Source organism: Dermacentor silvarum, chromosome 4, assembly GCF_013339745.2.
Source record: "Dermacentor silvarum isolate Dsil-2018 chromosome 4, BIME_Dsil_1.4, whole genome shotgun sequence".
NCBI lineage: Eukaryota > Metazoa > Arthropoda > Arachnida > Ixodida > Ixodidae > Dermacentor > Dermacentor silvarum.
Genome location: NC_051157.2, coordinates 157,266,729 through 157,286,706, shown reverse-complemented (window position 1 = coordinate 157,286,706; position 19,978 = coordinate 157,266,729). Strand labels below are relative to the sequence as shown.

At 44.0% G+C, this 19,978-nt stretch overlaps 1 protein-coding gene across 1 annotated transcript; it reads right to left on the bottom strand.

The window, feature by feature from the left end:
- Positions 1–1,373: 1,373 nt before the first annotated feature.
- Positions 1,374–2,744, bottom strand: LOC119449005 (histone H1-gamma, late-like). The gene is made up of 2 exons (XM_037712205.1): positions 2,590–2,744; positions 1,374–1,596 (listed from the first exon to the last, which is right to left on the bottom strand). The coding sequence occupies exons 1-2, from the start codon at positions 2,742–2,744 to the stop codon at positions 1,374–1,376; spliced, it is 378 nt and encodes a 125-aa protein (XP_037568133.1).
- Positions 2,745–19,978: the final 17,234 nt, after the last annotated feature.

Genomic DNA, 19,978 nt, shown 5'->3' with positions numbered 1-19,978 from the left:
GGTGTCGGTATAATTGTTTGCAGCAAACATTTATTTTAAAAGAAGTATACGTAATTGAAGTATTATTGGCATAAGATACCTGCCTTGATGCAAATTTTCATATATCTTAATGCTACGTTTGTCTTCTAATCAAGACAAATACCTTCTGGCATCAGTCTTAAGTTATGAAAGAAAACGCACATATGGCGGCTCGGTGAAATTGATATTGCGGTTGTAAATACGCGGCCAAGTGAACGAGAAGGGGGAACCTGGGCGCTTGTACTGTGTAGGCAGTCGCCGGTGAAGCTATCGGTTATATTTGGCTGCTGCTGGACGAGCTCAGTCAGGACACATATTTGAGTATATTTGGCTATTATTAGTCCTAGTATTCAACGTGTGCGTTTCCCATTGTTGGCTCAATTAATAGATTCTGTGGTGAAAAACGAACTGTTCCAAAAAAAAAACTTGCGCTTGGCCGCGCACAGCTTCAGACACAGCGAAGCTGGCTGATTGATTGCGTCACAACCTATGAGATACCTGGCATAACGAAGCTCAACACAGGGGTAGTCGCTACCAAGTTCAACGTAGATACATCCAAGTTCAAGCTCGACATAGCTAAGTTCAGCCTAGCTAATACCAGGAGACACAATAGAACGGCCAGCTTCGTTGTGTCAGAAGCTTTGCGCGGCCTAGTGCAAGCTTTGCCTCCGCATTACGACGACAGAAGAGTAGTGAAATTGCACGCAGGTATGATAAGAGGCCACGCAGCCAGTTGTGGAAGATGACGACGAACATGGGAACAGTGGCACAAGCCTGATTCATGGCCAATCCCCCGTAGTGGAATGTGCTATTTCTATAGGAACCAAACCAAACCAAACGACCGCGAGTACGAGCTCTAACCGACGGGCGGCAGCGAGCCAGCTGCGGAAGACAACCACGTTCGAGCCAATGCTGATGATGATGACTTCGTGAAAGGCGCACATTTTACGACTGGCTTAAAAAGCTTCACCGTAAAACAAGACACACCAAGTGGCAATCTGGCTGCCAACCACACTGATAAATGATACCACTACATCGTGTACTCACCGCAGCTCATTTGAAACTCCGTAATCGGACAGAATTCTGGTTGCAGCTTTGTTGCAATGGCCCTCCATGAAGCCACCACGTCCAATGAGGATTTGCGTGTCGTAGATTATCCGTTATAGCCTTTATTTGGGGCTACGTAGCGTTTATCCCCCTTGAAACATCCATTCTGGAGGATCGCTCGTATAAATGGGTACGCGCCCATTCGCAGTGCCCATGTTGGGTGTTCGGCCAACTACCGAGTAGCACATACCCAGCGACTCAAGCCCTTGTGTCTGTGGGTGTTGACGCCGACTCCTGGACGCCGAGCTTTAGTTCTTGGGTGTCTTCTTGGGAGTGACCGGTTTCTTGGCCGCCGGCTTCTTGGGTTTCTTGGGCAGCGACACCTTCTCCTCGGCCATTGGCTTCTTTGCTGGTTGGGCCTTCTTGGCCGCCCCCTTCTTGAGAGACTTCGTCGTGGACTTCTTGTAAGTATACCTGGTGCTTGCGGACTTCTCGGCTGCATTCTTGTCTCCGTTGGCCTTCTTCACACCTCTAGCATTGTGCTTTTAGCGAGCATCTATTAGACGCACGTTCCTGCGGTGAACGTTGGCGTCGGTGCGTAACCGAGCGACCAAGCACAGCGAAAGATTAAAGCTAACGGCAACCTCAGCGGGAGATGAAAGTCGCGAGGCGGAAAGCGCAGAGGAGTGTGCAGCGGTACCATGAGGCGTAAAGCGGAGGAGGGTATGGTGAAGACGTGGTAACAAAAGTGTAGCGCGGCGACGATGGCTAAGAGATGGCGCCGGAGTACCGCGTATCTTCTGGGAGGTCTGTCAGCGGCGGCGGCTGCTTTGAATCGCACCCACGCGTCACCCACACGCTAGCTCTCGCGATATTCAGGTTAGCAACACAGTCGCACCACACTTGGATCCGTTCGCAACGTGCCGCACGACATTGATTGTCCATGCCGGCCAATATATCGCGAAAGGAACACAAGTACAGAGCAGCGCTCAAATTTCGTATTAGGGAGTATCGTAATCGCCACTGAATTTTTTTTCTTCTCACCACAGAGTTGCCTGCAGCCAGCTTGAACGAACCAACGCAACCTTGCTCTTGGTATTTTGGATAAATTCTTGATGTCCTTCTTGATGGCCTGCAGACGTGGAGTAAGAAAAATATAGGAGAGAGCATACCGCAACGCGATTGTCGCCAGCTGTGGAGGCACAATACGTGATGAAAGCGCCCGAATACGGAGGACACGTCAGAACGTGCCGTAGGTTTTAATACTCCCGGGTGATTATTTTTTTTGAATGCCCAATCGAAACAATTTGAAACTCTTGAAATAAGCAAAAACAAAACCAAGAAAAGAAACAAAACATGCAACAATCTTTTTCCGTCTTACATGTGAGTAGCTGCTGGCCGATCGCGTACTGAATAAAAACTACGAGTAACCGCACGTCTCGGCAACTCGTGAGATTCCGTGATAGCGACGCAAGAGGTCACGTGTTGGGCTACCACTGTTGGATACACGATGCGTTCGCTTGCCTCTGCGTGACGTAATGCTCCCTCCTCTGTTTTTCTTCCCGCATGCCAGCAGCGACGACCCTCTGCGCTCCCTCAGCTCGCCAATGGACCCGTTCACCATGCACGACACCTTGGGGTGGCTGGCCGTGGTGTGAAGCTTGTTGCCTGCTCGGCATTACAGCGGCCAGTGGCTGGAGCTAGCACATAACTTGGGTCACTAGTAAGAAAAAGTTAGAAGAATGCTAGTCGCATTCCTTGTGAATATTGCTATTTCAAATTGCAAATAAAGCTTCAGAGTACTAGAAGTTACAGTTTGAGTGATATGTGAACAAACAATAGGAAGAAATTGGAAGCAATATTTTTTGTAACTTGTTTGGGAAGTAACTAGAGTATGTAATGCAGTCTTGTACAAACGGTTCAGGGACAGATACCGCATTTTCTTAAGTTTAGGCTGGTTACCCGGATGATCTCGTTTTCTTCTCGCAACGATGCCCGGATAACTGCTCTGACTTTTGGCTCAAGGTCACTTGAAGGTCACCTACAACGGGAGCTAAAAGTATTGTATGCTTAAAACAGAACGTGTTAACACGCACCGCAATGCGGCCATTTCATCCCGTCTGCCGCAATCCGGGCAGCCATAGAGTTTCATGCAATAAACACTAGGGGGTAAGTCTGGCGATACCCTTACAAAAATTTTTGTAGAATGTCTAATAAAGTGCATAGACATTTGTCTATGAAGTCAACAGACTTTTTGTAGACATTTCTTTAGACTAGTCTCAGATAGTCTATGGACTTATGCCCCTACACTTTTTCAAGACTAGTCTACAAAATGTCTGAGTCTATAGACTGACTATAGACGGTCTAGACATCAATGAAAATTCACTTTTATAGACAAATGTCTGCAGAATGTCTATAGACAAAACTCTATAGGCTTATTTAGTTCTAATTTTGTATACGTAAGTCTATAAAATATCTAGAAATGCTATAGACTGTCTATGGACAATTCCTATAGACCAGTCCATAGACAGTCTATGGACTTATGGCCGCACACTTTTTGTAGACTAGTCTACAACATGTCTGATTCTATAGACTGACTTAGGCAGTCTATAGATCACTGAAAGTTCACTTTCCTAGACGAATGTCTGCAGAGTGTCTATAGACAAAAGTCTATAGGCTTATATAGTTTTACTTTTGTAGACATAAGTCTATGAAATGTCTATAGACTATAAACCATTCCTATAGACCAGTCTATAGTATGTCTATGGACTTATGGCCTTACACTTTTTGTAGAATGTTGTACAGTCTGCCTACAGAGAGTTACTGTACATCAGTCTATAGCTAATTTATAGACTTCAGCCTTACAATATTACAGGGTATCCCAGCTAACTTAAATTTAGTGAAGCTGTTCAATGAAAAATTATATTAATAAAAGACGGTGCAATAAGATTCGATTTTAACACCTATGGCGTGCATTCGGCCTTGAATTCAGAGGTCTGACCTGTAGGTCTTTTTATGATCATATATATTGCATCGTGTTGTTTTGTAACCTTTCATTTTCATTGATCAGCTTGGCTAAAATTACTGTCACACCATATATACTAGATAATACACCACATTTTGCCAACTATGTTTCGGCAGGCAATGTTATTCTATAAACGCTCGCCGCTGGGGTTTGCTAATAAGCAGTTTATTGGAAATGTCCATAAAAATTTATTGTATCCAGTATGCATATGGGAACATACATAGGGAACTGTACATAAAAGCATGCATGCAGATGGAAGCAGTCAAAAATCTAAAATGTATGCAGCCGTGAATCATTATGTAAAGCAGCATGGGAATTTTTGTAATTGCACATTGAAGAAAGTTTAGTCGCATGCAATGCATTCGCTTGAATGAAATATGCTATCTACAAGTTAGTTAAAATTTTTGTTTACATATGGCGGCAACAAAATTTTGAACGTATACTATGCATGTGCACCTGTTGCTTCCCATCTGCATTTATGCATTCATGGTAATGGATTAATAATGATCCAGAACCCGCTGCACTCTCATATGTTGCAGAAACAAATATTTCAAGCAATTCCACTAGTCCAGATTCATGCAGTGCAAAAAAGAGAACAAGTGCACCGATATTCAAATAACTGTTTTTATTGAACGATATAATACATTATTTTAATAAAATACATGTCTTATGCTATCATCAAAAGAGAATATTTACATAGTTACAGCTGCTTCCCCTTGGCAAGCATGGTTGCCAGGCTGGCCTTGACCTTCGTGTCAGCCGTTCCGAAGGTGCTGCAGGTGCATGCTGCAAATATGTAGATACAACAATGTGAGGGGAAAATAACAAATGTGTATTCTTTGTACGTTCATTAAGCAGCTTAACATATTCGCTCAAACCACTTAAGTCCATCCTTAATACGGTTTAACTATGGCTAATGGCTGCTTGTCAATACAAAACAATACTATCGCGTAATGTTTCACTCTACCGTATGATGAACAATTAAACTATTACAATTGCTGCTGGCGACAGCAACAGTATGTTGCATTTTATGACAAAGCCATATGACGCATTATTGTACTTAATTAACCCAAATGATCTCTATATAATTGCTGAAACTAGGCTACCCAGTTGGACTATTTACATTTTTGGCTGGTAATTAAATTTTTATTTATTTCATTTATTTCGTGATACTATCAATCCCATCAGGGATTTTTACAGGAGTGGGTTACAAGGGTTTGTATACATTGTGGAACAGGCAGTCACATAAGTATACAATAGGGTAACTACACAGAATATGGTAAAGGTAACGAACCTATGATAACACCAGTGAGTAGGGTAAAATGACAACACATAACTTATTTCAGTTACATACTATGTACTGCAAAAAAGAAAAGGAAAAGCACATGAGATATAAGAATTAATATCATCCACAATATCACATCCCAGATTTCCAATTTAATTGATAAGTAAAACAATGATAAATACAGTAATGATAGAATCACGTACTCGTTGCTGACAGCAAAATTTGGCCAGCAAGTTCAACAAATTTTTCAACGGTAGGCTGTGCGACCACCGTCGGTGCTAAAGCATTCCAATCACGAATAGCTCGCGGGAAGAACGAATAACTAAATGTATTGTTAGTGCAGAAATATTCTTGAGTCTAAGGTGATGCTTATGACGGGTTTCTCTAGACGTATTGTATGAAAGGTAGGTGTCAGGATCCATTTTAACCTTATTATGCAGGATGAGATACAAAAATTTGAGTCGGTACAGCATCGCACGACTGGTTAGTGTATGAAGGCCGATCTCGGACAGCATTTGCGTAGGCGAGTCGATGCATCTGTATCTATTACAGATAAAACGCGCCGCTTTTCGCTGGACAGCCTCAAGCGTAGCTATTCGATTTTGCGCGAACGGAAACCACGCCACACTCGCATATTCTAAGATAGGACGTATGAACGTCACATAGGCCAAGAGCTTGGCTTCCTTCGTAGAGTATCGCAAAGCCCGCTTTAGAAACATTAGCTTTCGCATCGCTTTGCTTACCATGTGCTCTACATGAGCCGGCCACCCTAGATCTGATGATATGACGACGCCCAAGTATTTATACTGAGTGACAGTGTTAAGGATGATACTATCATAGCCGTACGGAAAACTAAGTTTGGATTTATTTTTTGTTACCGACATTGAAACTGTTTTATCAAAGTTGATGACCATTTGCTAGTTCTCACACCATTGGTCTATCAAAGCAAAATCCTTGTTAAGACTAATTTGATCTTGTCGGCTTAATACTTTTCTATACAACACGCAGTCATCTGCAAATAACCTAATCTTGGATTCCACCTGACTAGTTATGTCGTTTATGAACAGAAGGAACAGCATAGGGGCCAGAACGGCACCCTAGGGTACACGAGAAACGACTGGCATAACTTCAGAAGTGTAGGCGCGTAACTGGACAAACTGGCGACGATCAGATAAGTAACAGTTAATCCAACAAAAAATTGGCCCATCTCCTAGTATAAGTTTAAGCTTTAAAAGCAGTTTAGCATGGCAAACACGGCCAAATGCGTTTGAGAAGTCAAGGTAAATTACATCTATTTGTATTTGGTCGTTAATTGCTTTGGGGAAATCGTGTAGGATCTCAACAAGTTGGGTAACTGTAGACCGACCAGTCCTGAAGCCATGCTGGTAGGGATGGAGAATATTATTTGCCTCAACGAACTCTGTAACGGATTTTAAAATAATATGTTCCAAGATTTTGCAGCAAGTACATGAGAGAGAAATAGGCCTATAATTTGATTGACAAGAGGTATCACCCGATTTATGGACTGGCACTATTTTTGCAATCTTCCATTCTGCCGGAAGGCATCGTTCAGAGATAGATTTATTGTACACAAGGCACAAGTATTTGCTTACAGGCTCGGCATAGCGTTTCAGGAAGCAGTTCGGGATTCCATCTGGACCGTTACACTTTTTATCGTCTAAATTTAGTAATAGTGAAAGAACACCTGCTTCGCTTACGACTGGTGCGCTCAGCGCCTCGTTTTGCTCCATATTATCTGGCCTGTAAACATGCGTAATACCATTGTCCGGGACAAATACAGAATGGAAGAATGCGTCATACGCGTCTGCTTGTTGCTTTTCTTCGGTCGGCGATAAAGCTTTTGGAGGGTTATCTTTGTGCCTGACGTAACGACAGAATTTCTGGGGGGATTCCTTGATAAAATTGCTGAGCGTTGTACTGCAGAAGCTCTGTTTTCCTGCTTTTGTTTTTTTTTCCTTTAGCAGTCTGTTTAACGAGTTTATTTTATGGCAGAAGTCTGAGACTGGGCCTAATTTGTTAGATTTCCTCAACCTTTTTATTCTGCGTTTTAAATGAATTATTTCGCGTGTTATCCATGGGTTCTGCTTATTAGTGTTCTTTTGTATTTGTGGGACAAATTGCCTCAAGCAGTGCATAACATGTGCCTTGAACAGTAACCAAATTTCATCAATGCCAGCCGCTCCTTCAGTGACTAGCTTGTGGAAGTCATAGTACTCGTGGGCTAGGTAGGTCATAATAGCATCATCGTCTGCTTTATTGAATGCGTATACGCGCTTTTTAGTACCACTATGGCGCATTTGATTTGGAATAGTTAGCGTGCAAAGAACCATGTCATGATCAGATAATCCTTCAAGAATATCGACGTTATTTTTCCTTTCAAAAAGAAATCACTAATGAAGATAAGATCTAAGATAGAGCTTGAAGCGCCCTGTACACGGGTAGGCTTGGAAACTATTTGGGTCAAGTTAAAGGTAAACAGAATACTCAGCATGGTATTGTTTGTTACATTGGTTGCACTCAGAGAGCTCCAGTTAATATCTGGGAAATTAAAATCCCCTCCCATTATTATGGCGTTCCCCACCATGTGTTCGTGCATGTACTATAGAAGCTGCTGAAGATACGATACGTCAGCTTGGGGGGGGTCTGTACACTGCACCAACACAGACGTGGCTCTGGCCCAACTGAATCCTACACCAGACCGCCTTCACACCTGGGACATCCGGCATCACTGAGTAATTTATGCATTGGCGTAGGAGCAAAGCAACACCGCCACCTCTAGTTGCCCTCTCTTTTCGGACGATGGAGTAGCCCGGTGGAGCCACTTCATGGTTTCCAATGTCAGCATGTAACCATGTCTCTGTCACGCAGACAATGTCAGGTTCAAGAGCGATCGCAGTCGCCTCCAACTGTTCAGTTTTGTTCAAAAGGCTGCGTGCATTAACAATGACAACAACTAGGGCCGACAGCGGTTTCGAGTTCGCTTGGCTGGTCCGTTGTCCATGCTTTCGTTTTTTGTAACTTCCACTATGTCATTGGTTTGGTCATCCCAGGTGTAGAGGCGATTATTTATTTTGACTTTATCGTAAGACAGAAAAACTCTATCCTTCTGGTTTCGATGCACTTTCTTTCTTTTCCATAGCTTCTTTCTAATTTCTCTTACTGCGGGCGAAAAATCCTCGCTAATTGAATATTCCGTACCCTTGAGCTTTTTGCAATTACTAAGTATGTTGACTTAATCCCGGTAGTCAAATAACTTCAGAATGACAGGCCTGTGACTGGGACTGTCAGCTTGCTTTCGCCCAAGACGGTGGATTCTTTCGATGCCCAGCGGTTTTTATTCCTCGCTTATCTTCAAAGATTGTTTTCTCAACAGCATCGAGTAGATCTTGGTGCCCACGCGGAGTGATAAATATACCCACGCGGAGTGATATGCTCAGAAGAGTGGCTGGAGTATTGAACGTATCATGCAAATGATTTTAACTTATTTTCCTTAATACACGTTTAAATGTCTTTCTCGTACTCTTAACTGATACATCATTGGCCATAACTTCAATAGAAGGCAGATGGATTGATTGTGTTGATATGGTCACTTAGTTTCCTATAGATAATCATATCTTTTGGGCATGCTGACACGGTTGCCTGTTAGGTATACCACATGAGCACCAGAAATACCCCGTGAGCACTTTCTGTGTTGTGGCACGACACATATGCACCTTCTTGGAAACAAAACTGAAACTGTCATTACAATGAATGCTATCATAGTAAATAATTGAAGGCGCTCTATAACATAAGTATTTCTTCTAGAGTTTCGAGGTTCAGGACACTTAGGTAATGCAAAAAGATTGAGTAAAAAATGCCATGTCAGCATGCTTCACTTTTCATTTCTTTTTCAGAAAATAGTCGAAATTTGTTATTTTTTGGAGGGGAGGTGAAATGCTTCAAAATTATGTTTAAGACAGCGATTCTCTGGAAACATTGTATGGAAATAACAAAACAGCATACTTATGTTGACATTTTCTATTTCCCTGATGTTTTTCCAAGCTTTCCCTGGCTGTTTTCATGAAAATTCCCTGGCAGTCTATGACACCCGCAGTTTAGGGGCAACAAAAAATATTGTTGTTTAATGCTTGCCAAATTACTGCCAGTACATAATTGTAATTATAACTAATAACACGTCAGTAACTTGAAATGCACTATTAGATTCAGCTGAATTGAAGCACTTGTTTAATAAAGCTGACAAGGGCTTGGCCAAGTTCGTAATTCATGGCATCACGAGCAAAGCACAGAAAATCTTCAAACTCTCCTCAAACCCAATGGCTTCAGTTTCAAACGTGTAAAGGGTGCTTCCCGGAGCCACTAATTTATTGTTCTCCAATTCTTTCGGTTAAGTTGCGAAGCTGCGATTGACTGAGCTTATCGCGAGTTTCGTGCTCTGAAAGCTTTTGCGGTTATATATATTTATACTGGTTGCCAGGAGACCCATTAATACTATTACTTTTGACTTACGAAAACGGCAGCACACGCTGCTGATGCATGCCCCGCAAACACAGCCTTTCATCTGAGTACGCTAGCATTTATTCAACTGTACGTCTCTTTTAGACAATTCGTCACTCTAGCACAATTTCGAGGTATATACATAAAGCGCTTTAGATGAGTTTTATTAGACAGGCACCGCAGCGTTTATGGCCGCCCGTCAAGCGTCACAATACGAGACCTGCCCACAGTACGCCGCTTAACAAACACAATCCGCGCTTATTTCAGCTCAGTATCCACGTTAAACGTGGTGTATTTCCTTTTTCACGGACATTGACAATGACGGTAAAATGAACAAGCGCGAGCGATCGCTTGCGGGCAAACATTCCCTATAGTAGAATCGAGAACCCGAGCTCGTTTACAAACCAAACGAGAAATCGGCACTACGCCCGGGTCGCCTACATTACATGCAGCCGGTTCGCGCTACGAAATATGCTCACCTAGTCATGAGCTAGTGACGGAAAACATCTTCGCTAAAACTTATCGTTCAGTGTAGTTGAGGTGTGATGCCACAAAGTCGAGACGAATACACAGACACCGAGGTGCAGGCAGCTCACCAGCAGCAACAAGCGTTGACTTGCCTGGCGCAGCCGTTGAGAATTCAAATCGACGCGGAGAGATGGCGCGCCGCCGTTGTTGCCGCTGCGCATGCGCAGGTGCCAGGCCGACGAAGGCGGGCGTGCTCCGAGAAATCCGAACGCCTTTGCCCTTTTTTTCTTTTTTTTATTGTCGCTCTCTCTCTCTCTCTGCGTTCCATGCGCGCGAAACCGGTTGCTTTTGCCTTCCATTTTTCAGTTCTTTCCATGGAAGAAGGAAATGCCTTGGCGCGCTGTATTACAAACGCTGTGGGCTATGGCATGGAGCAGGAGCGCACAGATGGATGAACGCAGTGTTTGTAAAAACCGTTAACACGCACGTCAGGCGCTAGCATTTTGGCCAACGATGATGAGTAACGCAGTGCATTTCTAGCATAGCTTCCAACGTACCGCCAAATGGGATACCTGCTCACATGTTCGGGCACATTTGTCTGTTCTGGTCATATGTCAAAGCAATCAATACACTAATGACGTACGCATATATGCTCGGCCGCCAAGGCATATAGCGCCTGGAAAGGACTGGGTGGGCTCAGAGTATCTGGCACACATTGTAAATGAACGAGAAGCTTTAATGAATTTATAGCGCGGGATATCAGTCTGCGAAAACCACCCGATGTTAGTGATGCAGCCTAGATATGGGGAGAACCTAAAGAGTATCTGAGAATCAGACGACACATAAGGCGCACACCACATACGCGACATCGGTTCATCGCACACTAGCAAATTCTGCGTTGTCAGCTATACATATTACAAGTCTCTGTGCTGTTACCATGATGCCTGTTTGTAATCCGCTTCTCGCTAAAACTGGCATTCATAACCTCTATTTACGTGATTGGATCGGCATTTTGCTTTCTTTATTTTACTGCTGCAAAAGTAATGCTATGAAAAACAACTGTAAAGACTGTCTTGGGATTGCCGAGAGCCACTACGGAGGTCATATAATGTGGCGAACAAATGCGGAAGTATATACACCATGTCTATAATAAACTCTACAAAAAGGCTTTAAAGAAATGTCAGCAGTATATACAATCCCAGTGGCTTATATCAAACGAAGCTCCGTATTATCCGCCTGTACCTCCGCTTGGTTGCAGGATACACGGGTTGGGCCGAGTTTAACGACTTTTGTCTATAGAGGGCAAGTAAACCTGAAGTAATAAGACTTTTACAATATCGGCTGTCCTTTAGTTATCTCACAGCTTACCGCAATCGGTATACGGTCTGTTCGCTCGAGTTAACATGATCTTTGGTGATCTCCCACCCTATAGCCTTCAGCGGGGGGGATATAGGAAACCATTAAAAAATAATTTCAATCACATAGAAGTATATATTCCGCCGCCGTGTGGTTCGCAAGAAAAAATTTTTGTCGGGGATGTATTCCCGACTAACTAGGGTTCCGGGCCCAGAGGTTACATGTTAAAAACCAGTGCAATACTGGGTGAAATTCGGTGAGCAGGCTCTTAAACACCTAATTATCTGGTAAAATAATAATTAAGGGCTGCGTAATTTAATGACAGAGATGCCATGGTGACCTTTATTGCTTTTCTCTGCAGACATTCTATAAACAGGCAATCGGCTAAAGAAATAGCAAACAGAAAAACTTTTGCATATAAAAGGCGTATAGACAGCTAATATAGACATAAAAACACAATGTAACGAGTTTTGTCAAGACTAAATTTATAGACGGGGAATCGATAAAAGAAGTAGACACCTTATCAACTTTCGCTTATAGAAAATCTATAAACCGGGCGTGTACAAAAATAATCAACACCTTATCGACTGTCGCCTATAGACTGTCCTTAGACACAGAATGAACAAGAATATATAGTACGGTATCGACTTTAGTCTATACGTAGTCTATAGAGCGGAATATCACAAGAAACAAACAACTTATCGACTTCTTTCTGTAGACCGACTATAGAATGCAATTAGACAAAAAGAAATAAAAATCTTATTAACTTTTGTGGATAGACAGTCGATAGACAATGAATGGACAAGAATAAATAGAGACCGTAACGACTTCTTTTCTATTGGTTTTCCATAGAGAGGAAGTAGACAAAAATAAACAGACATCTTATCGACTCTTTCCTGTAGACCGACTATAGAATTGGAGGAGACAAAAAGAAATAAAATCTTACTAACTTTTGTCTATAGACAGTCTATAGAGAATGAATGGACAAGAATAGAGACTGGATCGACTTTTTTCTATAGATTGTCTATAGAGAGGAAATAGACACGAAAAAACAAACATCTTATCGACTTTTATCTATAGACTGTCTATAGGATGTGAGTAGACAAAAAGAAATAGAAATCTTATCAACTTTTGTCTATAGACAGTCTATATATTATTTATCAACGAAAGAACAAAGCTACAGAAAGGCAAAGTTGTCTACAAGAAGTCTTTAGACATTCTACAGACAATCTAAACTCATTTTTGTAAGGGATAGTCTCTACGGGAGCTCCAATGGGGGCGGTTAAGCAGCATGGGAATTGTGGGCAGTACATAGAATTCCCTAAACTTCGTCCCTCTGGCTTCAAACGGCTTCGGAACTTTGTAAAGTGGTCATTTTCGTCGATGTACACTGTAAAAATATATAAATAAACCCTTTTGATGTTCCCCGACGGCGGGATTCCAACACAGGACCACTAGCATAGAAGCCCGGCATTGAAATCATGCATTATACCACGGGCACGTGCATCGACAGGCGACATAAAAAGCCTTTATTGTTTTACTGCGGTGCCTTGAGACGCTTGGCGCGTTTCGATTTGGCCACATCGACAAGCTGAATCGTTGCAATTAGTAGCGATTGCGTGTGTTCGCGGCGTATACTGCTCTTCGGAAAGTATAAATTGCTTTGAAATTCACTACACTGAAGGTATGTAAAATCAGCCTCCTTAGTTGTGTCCGTATGATCATTGGAAAATGGAGGTCAATAATATGACTCAGATGTGTAATATAACAAATCGATACGGAACAATATCATCACTTTCCTTTCATACGTAAAAAACGGTTCTGAATGCACTCGAAGCAGAATGTTAAACCCAATAGCTTTTTGGGCCTTTTTCGGCTGTTTTCGGGGTCACTGGTACATCGGTGGTAGGTCGGATTTGGGCGACGGAAGGCGACAAAACGCGCTGAGGGGAATGGTGCGTGCTCCCGCCAAGCCAGTTGCGAAGAGGGAAAAGCTAACACTTCTTAAGATGGAGTGTATGCTAGCCAAACATAACGGAAGGTGTAAGCCAGGGCGACAAAATATTTTAGTAAGGTGGTGTTAGAAGATGCAGTTAGAATTTGCTTTATCGAACATAAAATTCAGGCATACGAGTGCAATAAATAATACACCAAATTGTAGAGGAAATGTGAGCATATTTTACGGATTTTTATTCGGAGCTTTCAGAAGGTTTCAACAAAAGTTCGGTCACCTTTAGAGGTTGCAGCAAAAAAGGCTGGAATCACAGTGATCGGAGTGCCACTCATGCCATCACCGAGGCATCTGTGGGTAAAGTCATGCAGCTGGAACAATATATTATATACAAGATTAAGGAATGTGATAATTACAATGAGCGAGTGTTCTTGAACATATTTACACGTAAAGTTGCGTATGCACCTGAATGAGTGTAGAAGTAGTGGTATAAGTACAATGAGTGAGTGTTCTTGAAATTATTTACATCTGGCAATATTGAGAGTGAACCACCCTTACGGGCTGCGGTTCGATTCTGGGAAATTCCCTGGGACATAATGTGACACTGGAAGCCTATGCCCGCAGGCGTAGCACACCCCTGACAACACCGAGCGCCAGGCAGGGGGCACCTTCCCCAACGCGCAATTGGCACGTTCCCGTTGGGTATGCGTCGGTGGGAATCGAACCAACCACCTCCCGTAGCCGTGGCGGACGCTCAAACCACTAGGCCACGGCTTCGGTGGAAACGTGTTGTCGCAGGCACTATTTCCCCTACCACATTTCTCTGGTGATTTCATTTCTGTAGTTCAAATCATCTTTTCATTCGGTTACAGTGAATACAATTGATAAGCGATGCTATGGCAGCGAAGGTGCATCCAGACCCTGACTGTTTTTATCATCACCAGATGAGATATCAGGCATTGCACACTGATAACGCTGTGGGGTGAGTCGAAGCGTGCGGCAAGCAGACGCATTCTCAGATGTGAGTTTTTATTTTGGATAGGCATGGAAGCTGCACGGCCGCCATTATCTGCAAATGTCACTATCTGATTGGCTGCTGGGAGGATACTTTTATTCTGAGTTTCTTCCGGGAAATGCAATTATTGAAAATGCGCTCCTCTTAATTATTTTCATTATGAGGTACCGTTATGTGGCGCTGACTAATTTTTTGAAGTCAACTGTTTTTCTCGTTCTTGGCAGCTTTATGCTGTATTAGAGCGTTAAAAAAAGAAACAGTGCAATAAAGTAAGAAAATTTGGTACATTTGTGGAGTGCTACGATCGTACCAATCTTAGTCGATGGCTGTCGAAATATTTTGTGAATATGTCACTGGTAGGCCACTTTTATCAGCGTCATTTTAATGTTGTGTAGCGCTTCATTCAGCGGCTGTTGTAGAAAATTCTCGACATTGTTTGTGGTGCGAGAAGCTACGCCATATGCAGCAATTAGCGCTAGGCCTTATTATACCAATGGTGTCTGAGAAGCTAGTATGTCGCCGCTTTTATGCTGTCGTCCTGGGACGACACCACTGCCATGCTTATATAATGCTCCATCACTTTCGGGCGGTGTCGGTATAATTGTTTGAAGCAAACATTTATTTTAAAAGAAGTATACGTAGTTGAAGTATTATTGGCATAAGATACCTGCTTTGATGCAAATTTTCATATATTTTAATGCTGCGTTTGTATTCTAATCAAGACAAATAACTTCTGGCATCAGTCTTAAGTTATGAAAGAAAACGCACGTATGGCGGCTCGGTGAAATTGATATTGCGGTTGTACCTACGCGGCCAAGTGAACGAGAAGAGGGAACCTGGCCGCTTGTACTGTGTAGGCAGTCGCGGTGAAGCTATCGGTGATATTTGGCTGCTGCTGGACGAGCTCAGGCAGGAGACTTAGTTGAGTATGTTTGGCTATTATTAGTCCTAGTATTCAACGTGTGCGGTTTTCCATTGTTGGATTAATTAATACATTCTGAGGTGAAAAACGAACTTTTCAAAAAAAAAAAAAACGGCAAAGCTTACGCTGGGCCGCGCAAAGCTCGAGACACAGCGAAACTGGCCGATCGATTGCGTCACAACTTAAAAGATACCTGGCATAACGAGAGAGAGAGAGAGAATAAACATCTTTAATGTGTAAATGCAGCTTTGGAGAGGCGTCCTCATTCCAGAATGCCTTGAGCTCGGGCCGCGTCCTGGGCCCTCGCAATCAGCCGTTGCTGATCTTCGAGGTCGGAGCTGGCCAAGGCTCTCTCCCAAAGCTCGTTGGTGTGGTAAGGGTTCGGAAGATTAAGTGGTGCCTTTCTGCAGCCCCCTACTATGTGCCTGAGGGACCCGGGCTCTGCGCAGAAGCGGCATTGCGGAGAGAATTGTGTAGGGGCTATGAGGTGGTTTCTGGTTGGGTGGGGGAATGTGTTAACATGTAGAGCTCGGAGGAATCGCTCCTGCTTTCTATGTAGTGACTTGTGTGGGGGTGCATATGTTCTGCGGGTTAGCTTGTAGTGTTGTGTGATGTCTTAGTATGAGACTAGAGGGTGCATGCGCTCGGGTTCAGATTCCTCGGCGTAGGCTCGGTGGGTCATATGTCCAGCCACGTGGTTGGCGACCGCGTTCTCGTTGCCAGGAATGCCGTGATGAGCTGGCGGCCAGTTGATTATGACTGATCTGGTTGGAGGCTTTTGATTTATTATCTTGAGCGTAGTGGCATGAATTCTGCCGCTAGCGAAGTTGCGGCACGCCTGTTGGGAGTCGGTAACTACGACTTCAACCTGTGTTTGGGAGAGCGCGAGGGCTATGGCCGCTTCCTCGGCTTGGAGGGGATTGTATCGGGTGAGCCAAATGCTGCTCCGATGTTCTTTGTTGACGATTAAAGTGGCTGTTGTGGCTGCGCGTCTGGGTAAGACCCCGCATCCGTGTAGGCTGTAGAGGGCAAAATCCCGTATCGCTTGTGTATGGCCCGAGCCCGGGCCTCCCTTCGCTGTGCGTGGTGCACTGGGTGCATGTTGCGAGGTAGAGGAGGTACGGTGATGTTGCTCCGGATGGCATGGGGTAAGCTAACAGTCTGAGGCGGCGGATGGCTGAGAGGAGCAGATAGCCCCAGGCGTAAGAGTATGGACATCCCCGCTTCCGTAACCGCCAACCTTGTTCGCTGGCTGGATAAATGTGCCTCGATCAGCTCCTCGGCCGTGTTGTGCACGCCTAGTCGTAGTAGGCGTTCTGTGGACGTACTGATCGCCAGGCCCATCGCCGGCATATATGCCTTTCTGATCATTGTGTTGATTTTTGTGAATTCCGTTGCGTTCAGTAGTGCGTATGGAATAGCGTAAGTTATTCGAGACACGACGAAGGCTTGGACAAGCCGAAGCGTGTCCGCCTCCCCCATGCCTCTTGTCTTGGTTGTTATTCGCCAGATCATGTGGTTAACTTGGGCTGTTGTATTTTTAAGCTTGTTAATTAATATTGTGTTGGTGCGATCCGACTGGAAAACCATTCCCAATATCTTTACGCTCTGAGACGGAACGATGGTGTGTCCCTCCAGTTGTATGCTGATAGTGGGCGAGTCGGATGCATACTTCTTTCGTGGTGGCATAACGAAGCTCAACTCAGGCATAGTCGCTACGAAGTTCAACGTACATACAACCAAGTTCAAGCTCGACATAGCTAAGTTCAACCTAGCTAGTACGAGGAGACGCAGTAGATCGGCCAGCTTCGTTGTGTCACAAGCTTTGCGCGGCCTAGTGCAAGCTTTGCCTCCCCATTACGACGACAGAAGAGATGTGGAATTGCACGCAGGTATGATAAGCGGCCACGCAACCAGTTGTGGAAGATGACAACGAACGCGGGAGCAGTGGCACAAGCCGGATTCATGGCCAATCCCCCGTAGAGGAATGTGAGCATATTTTACGGATTTTTATTCGGAGCTTTCAGAAGGTTTCAACAAAAGTTCGGTCACCTTTAGAGGTTGCAGCAAAAAAGGCTGGAATCACAGTGATCGGAGTGCCACTCATGCCATCACCGACGCATCTGTGGGTAAAGTCATGCAGCTGGAACAATATATTATATACAAGATTAAGGAATGTGATAATTACAATGAGCGAGTGTTCTTGAACATATTTACACGTAAAGTTGCGTATGCACCTGAATGAGTGTAGAATTGGTGGTATAAGTACAATCAGTTAGTGTTCTTGAAATTATTTACATCTGGCAATATTGAGAGTGAACCACCCTTACGGGCTGCGGTTCGATTCTGGGAAATTCCCTGGGACATAATGTGACACTGGAAGCCTATGCCCGCAGGCGTAGCACACCCCTGACAACACCGAGCGCCAGGCAGGGGGCACCTTCCCCAACGCGCAATTGGCACGTTCCCGTTGGGTATGCGTCGGTGGGAATCGAACCAACCACCTCCCGTAGCCGTGGCGGACGCTCAAACCACTAGGCCACGGCTTCGGTGGAAACGTGTTGTCGCAGGCACTATTTCCCCTACCACATTTCTCTGGTGATTTCATTTCTGTAGTTCAAATCATCTTTTCATTCGGTTACAGTGAATACAATTGATAAGCGATGCTATGGCAGCGAAGGTGCAACCAGACCCTGACTGTTTTATCATCACCAGATGAGATATCAGGCATTGCACACTGATAACGCTGTGGGGTGAGTCGAAGCGTGCGGCAAACAGACGCATTCTCAGATCTGAGTTTTTATTTTGGATAGGCATGGAAGCTGCACGGCCGCCATTATCTGCAAATGTCACTATCTGATCGGCTGCTGGCAGGATACTTTTATTCTGAGTTTCTTCAGGGAAATGCAATTATTGAAAATGCGCTCCTTTTACTTATTTTCATTATGAGGTACCGTTATGTGGCGCTGACTAATTTTTCGAAGTGAACTGTTTTTCTCGTTCTTGGCAGCTTTATGCAGTATTAGAGCCTTAAAAAAAGAACCAGTGCAATATAGTAAGAAAATTTGGTACATTTGTGGAGTGCTACGATTGCACCAATCTTAGATAGTTGATCGCTGTTGAAACATTCCGTGAATATGTCACTAGTAGGCCACTTTCATCAGCGTCATTTTAATGATGTGTAGCGCTTCATTTAGCGCCCGTTGTAGAAAATTCTCGACATTGTTTGTGGTGCGACAAGCTACGGCTTATGCAGCAATTAGCGCTGGGCCATATTATACCTATGGTGTCTGAGAAGCTAGTATGTCGCCGCTTTTATGCTGTCGTCCTGGGACGACACCATTTCCATGCTTATATAACGCTCGCTTCACTTTCGGGCGGTGTCGGTATAATTGTTTGCAGCAAACATTTATTTTAAAAGAAGTATACGTAATTGAAGTATTATTGGCATAAGATACCTGCTTTGATGCAAATTTTCATATATCTTAATGCTACGTTTGTCTTCTAATCAAGACAAATAACTTCTGGCATCAGTCTTAGGTTATGAAAGAAAACGCACATATGGCGGCTCGGTGAAATTGATATTGCGGTTGTAAATACGCGGCCAAGTGAACGAGAAGAGGGAACCTGGGCGCTTGTACTGTGTAGGCAGTCGCCGGTGAAGCTATCGGTTATATTTGGCTGCTGCTGGACGAGCTCAGTCAGGAGACATATTTGAGTATATTTGGCAATTATTAGTCCTAGTATTCAACGTGTGCGTTTTCCATTGTTGGCTCAATTAATACATTCTGTGGTGAAAAACGAACTGTTTCAAAAAAAAAAAACTTGCGCTTGGCCGCGCACAGCTTCAGACACAGCGAAGCTGGCTGATCGATTGCGTCACAACCTATGAGATACCTGGCATAACGAAGCTCAACACAGGGGTAGTCGCTACCAAGTTCAACGTAGATACATCCAAGTTCAAGCTCGACATAGCTAAGTTCAGCCTAGCTAATACCAGGAGACACAATAGAACGGCCAGCTTCGTTGTGTCAGAAGCTTTGCGCGGCCTAGTGCAAGCTTTGCCTCCGCATTACGACGACAGAAGAGTAGTGAAATTGCACGCAGGTATGATAAGAGGCCACGCAGCCAGTTGTGGAAGATGACGACGAACATGGGAACAGTGGCACAAGCCTGATTCATGGCCAATCCCCCGTAGTGGAATGTGCTATTTCTATAGGAACCAAACCAAACCAAACGACCGCGAGTACGAGCTCTAACCGACGGGCGGCAGCGAGCCAGCTGCGGAAGACAACCACGTTCGAGCCAATGCTGATGATGATGACTTCGTGAAAGGCGCACATTTTATGACTGGCTTAAAAAGCTTCACCGTAAAA

What these genes read in the sequence shown, in the direction of transcription:
- LOC119449005 (XM_037712205.1), bottom strand. Translation starts at nt 2,744, where the DNA reads ATGCCGAGCAGGCAACAAGCTTCACACCACGGCCAGCCACCCCAAGGT. An exon ending in GAGCATTACGTCACGCAGAG is followed by an intron (nt 1,597 to 2,589) that starts GCAAGCGAACGC and finishes GCACAATGCTAG; the next exon opens with AGGTGTGAAGAAGGCCAACG.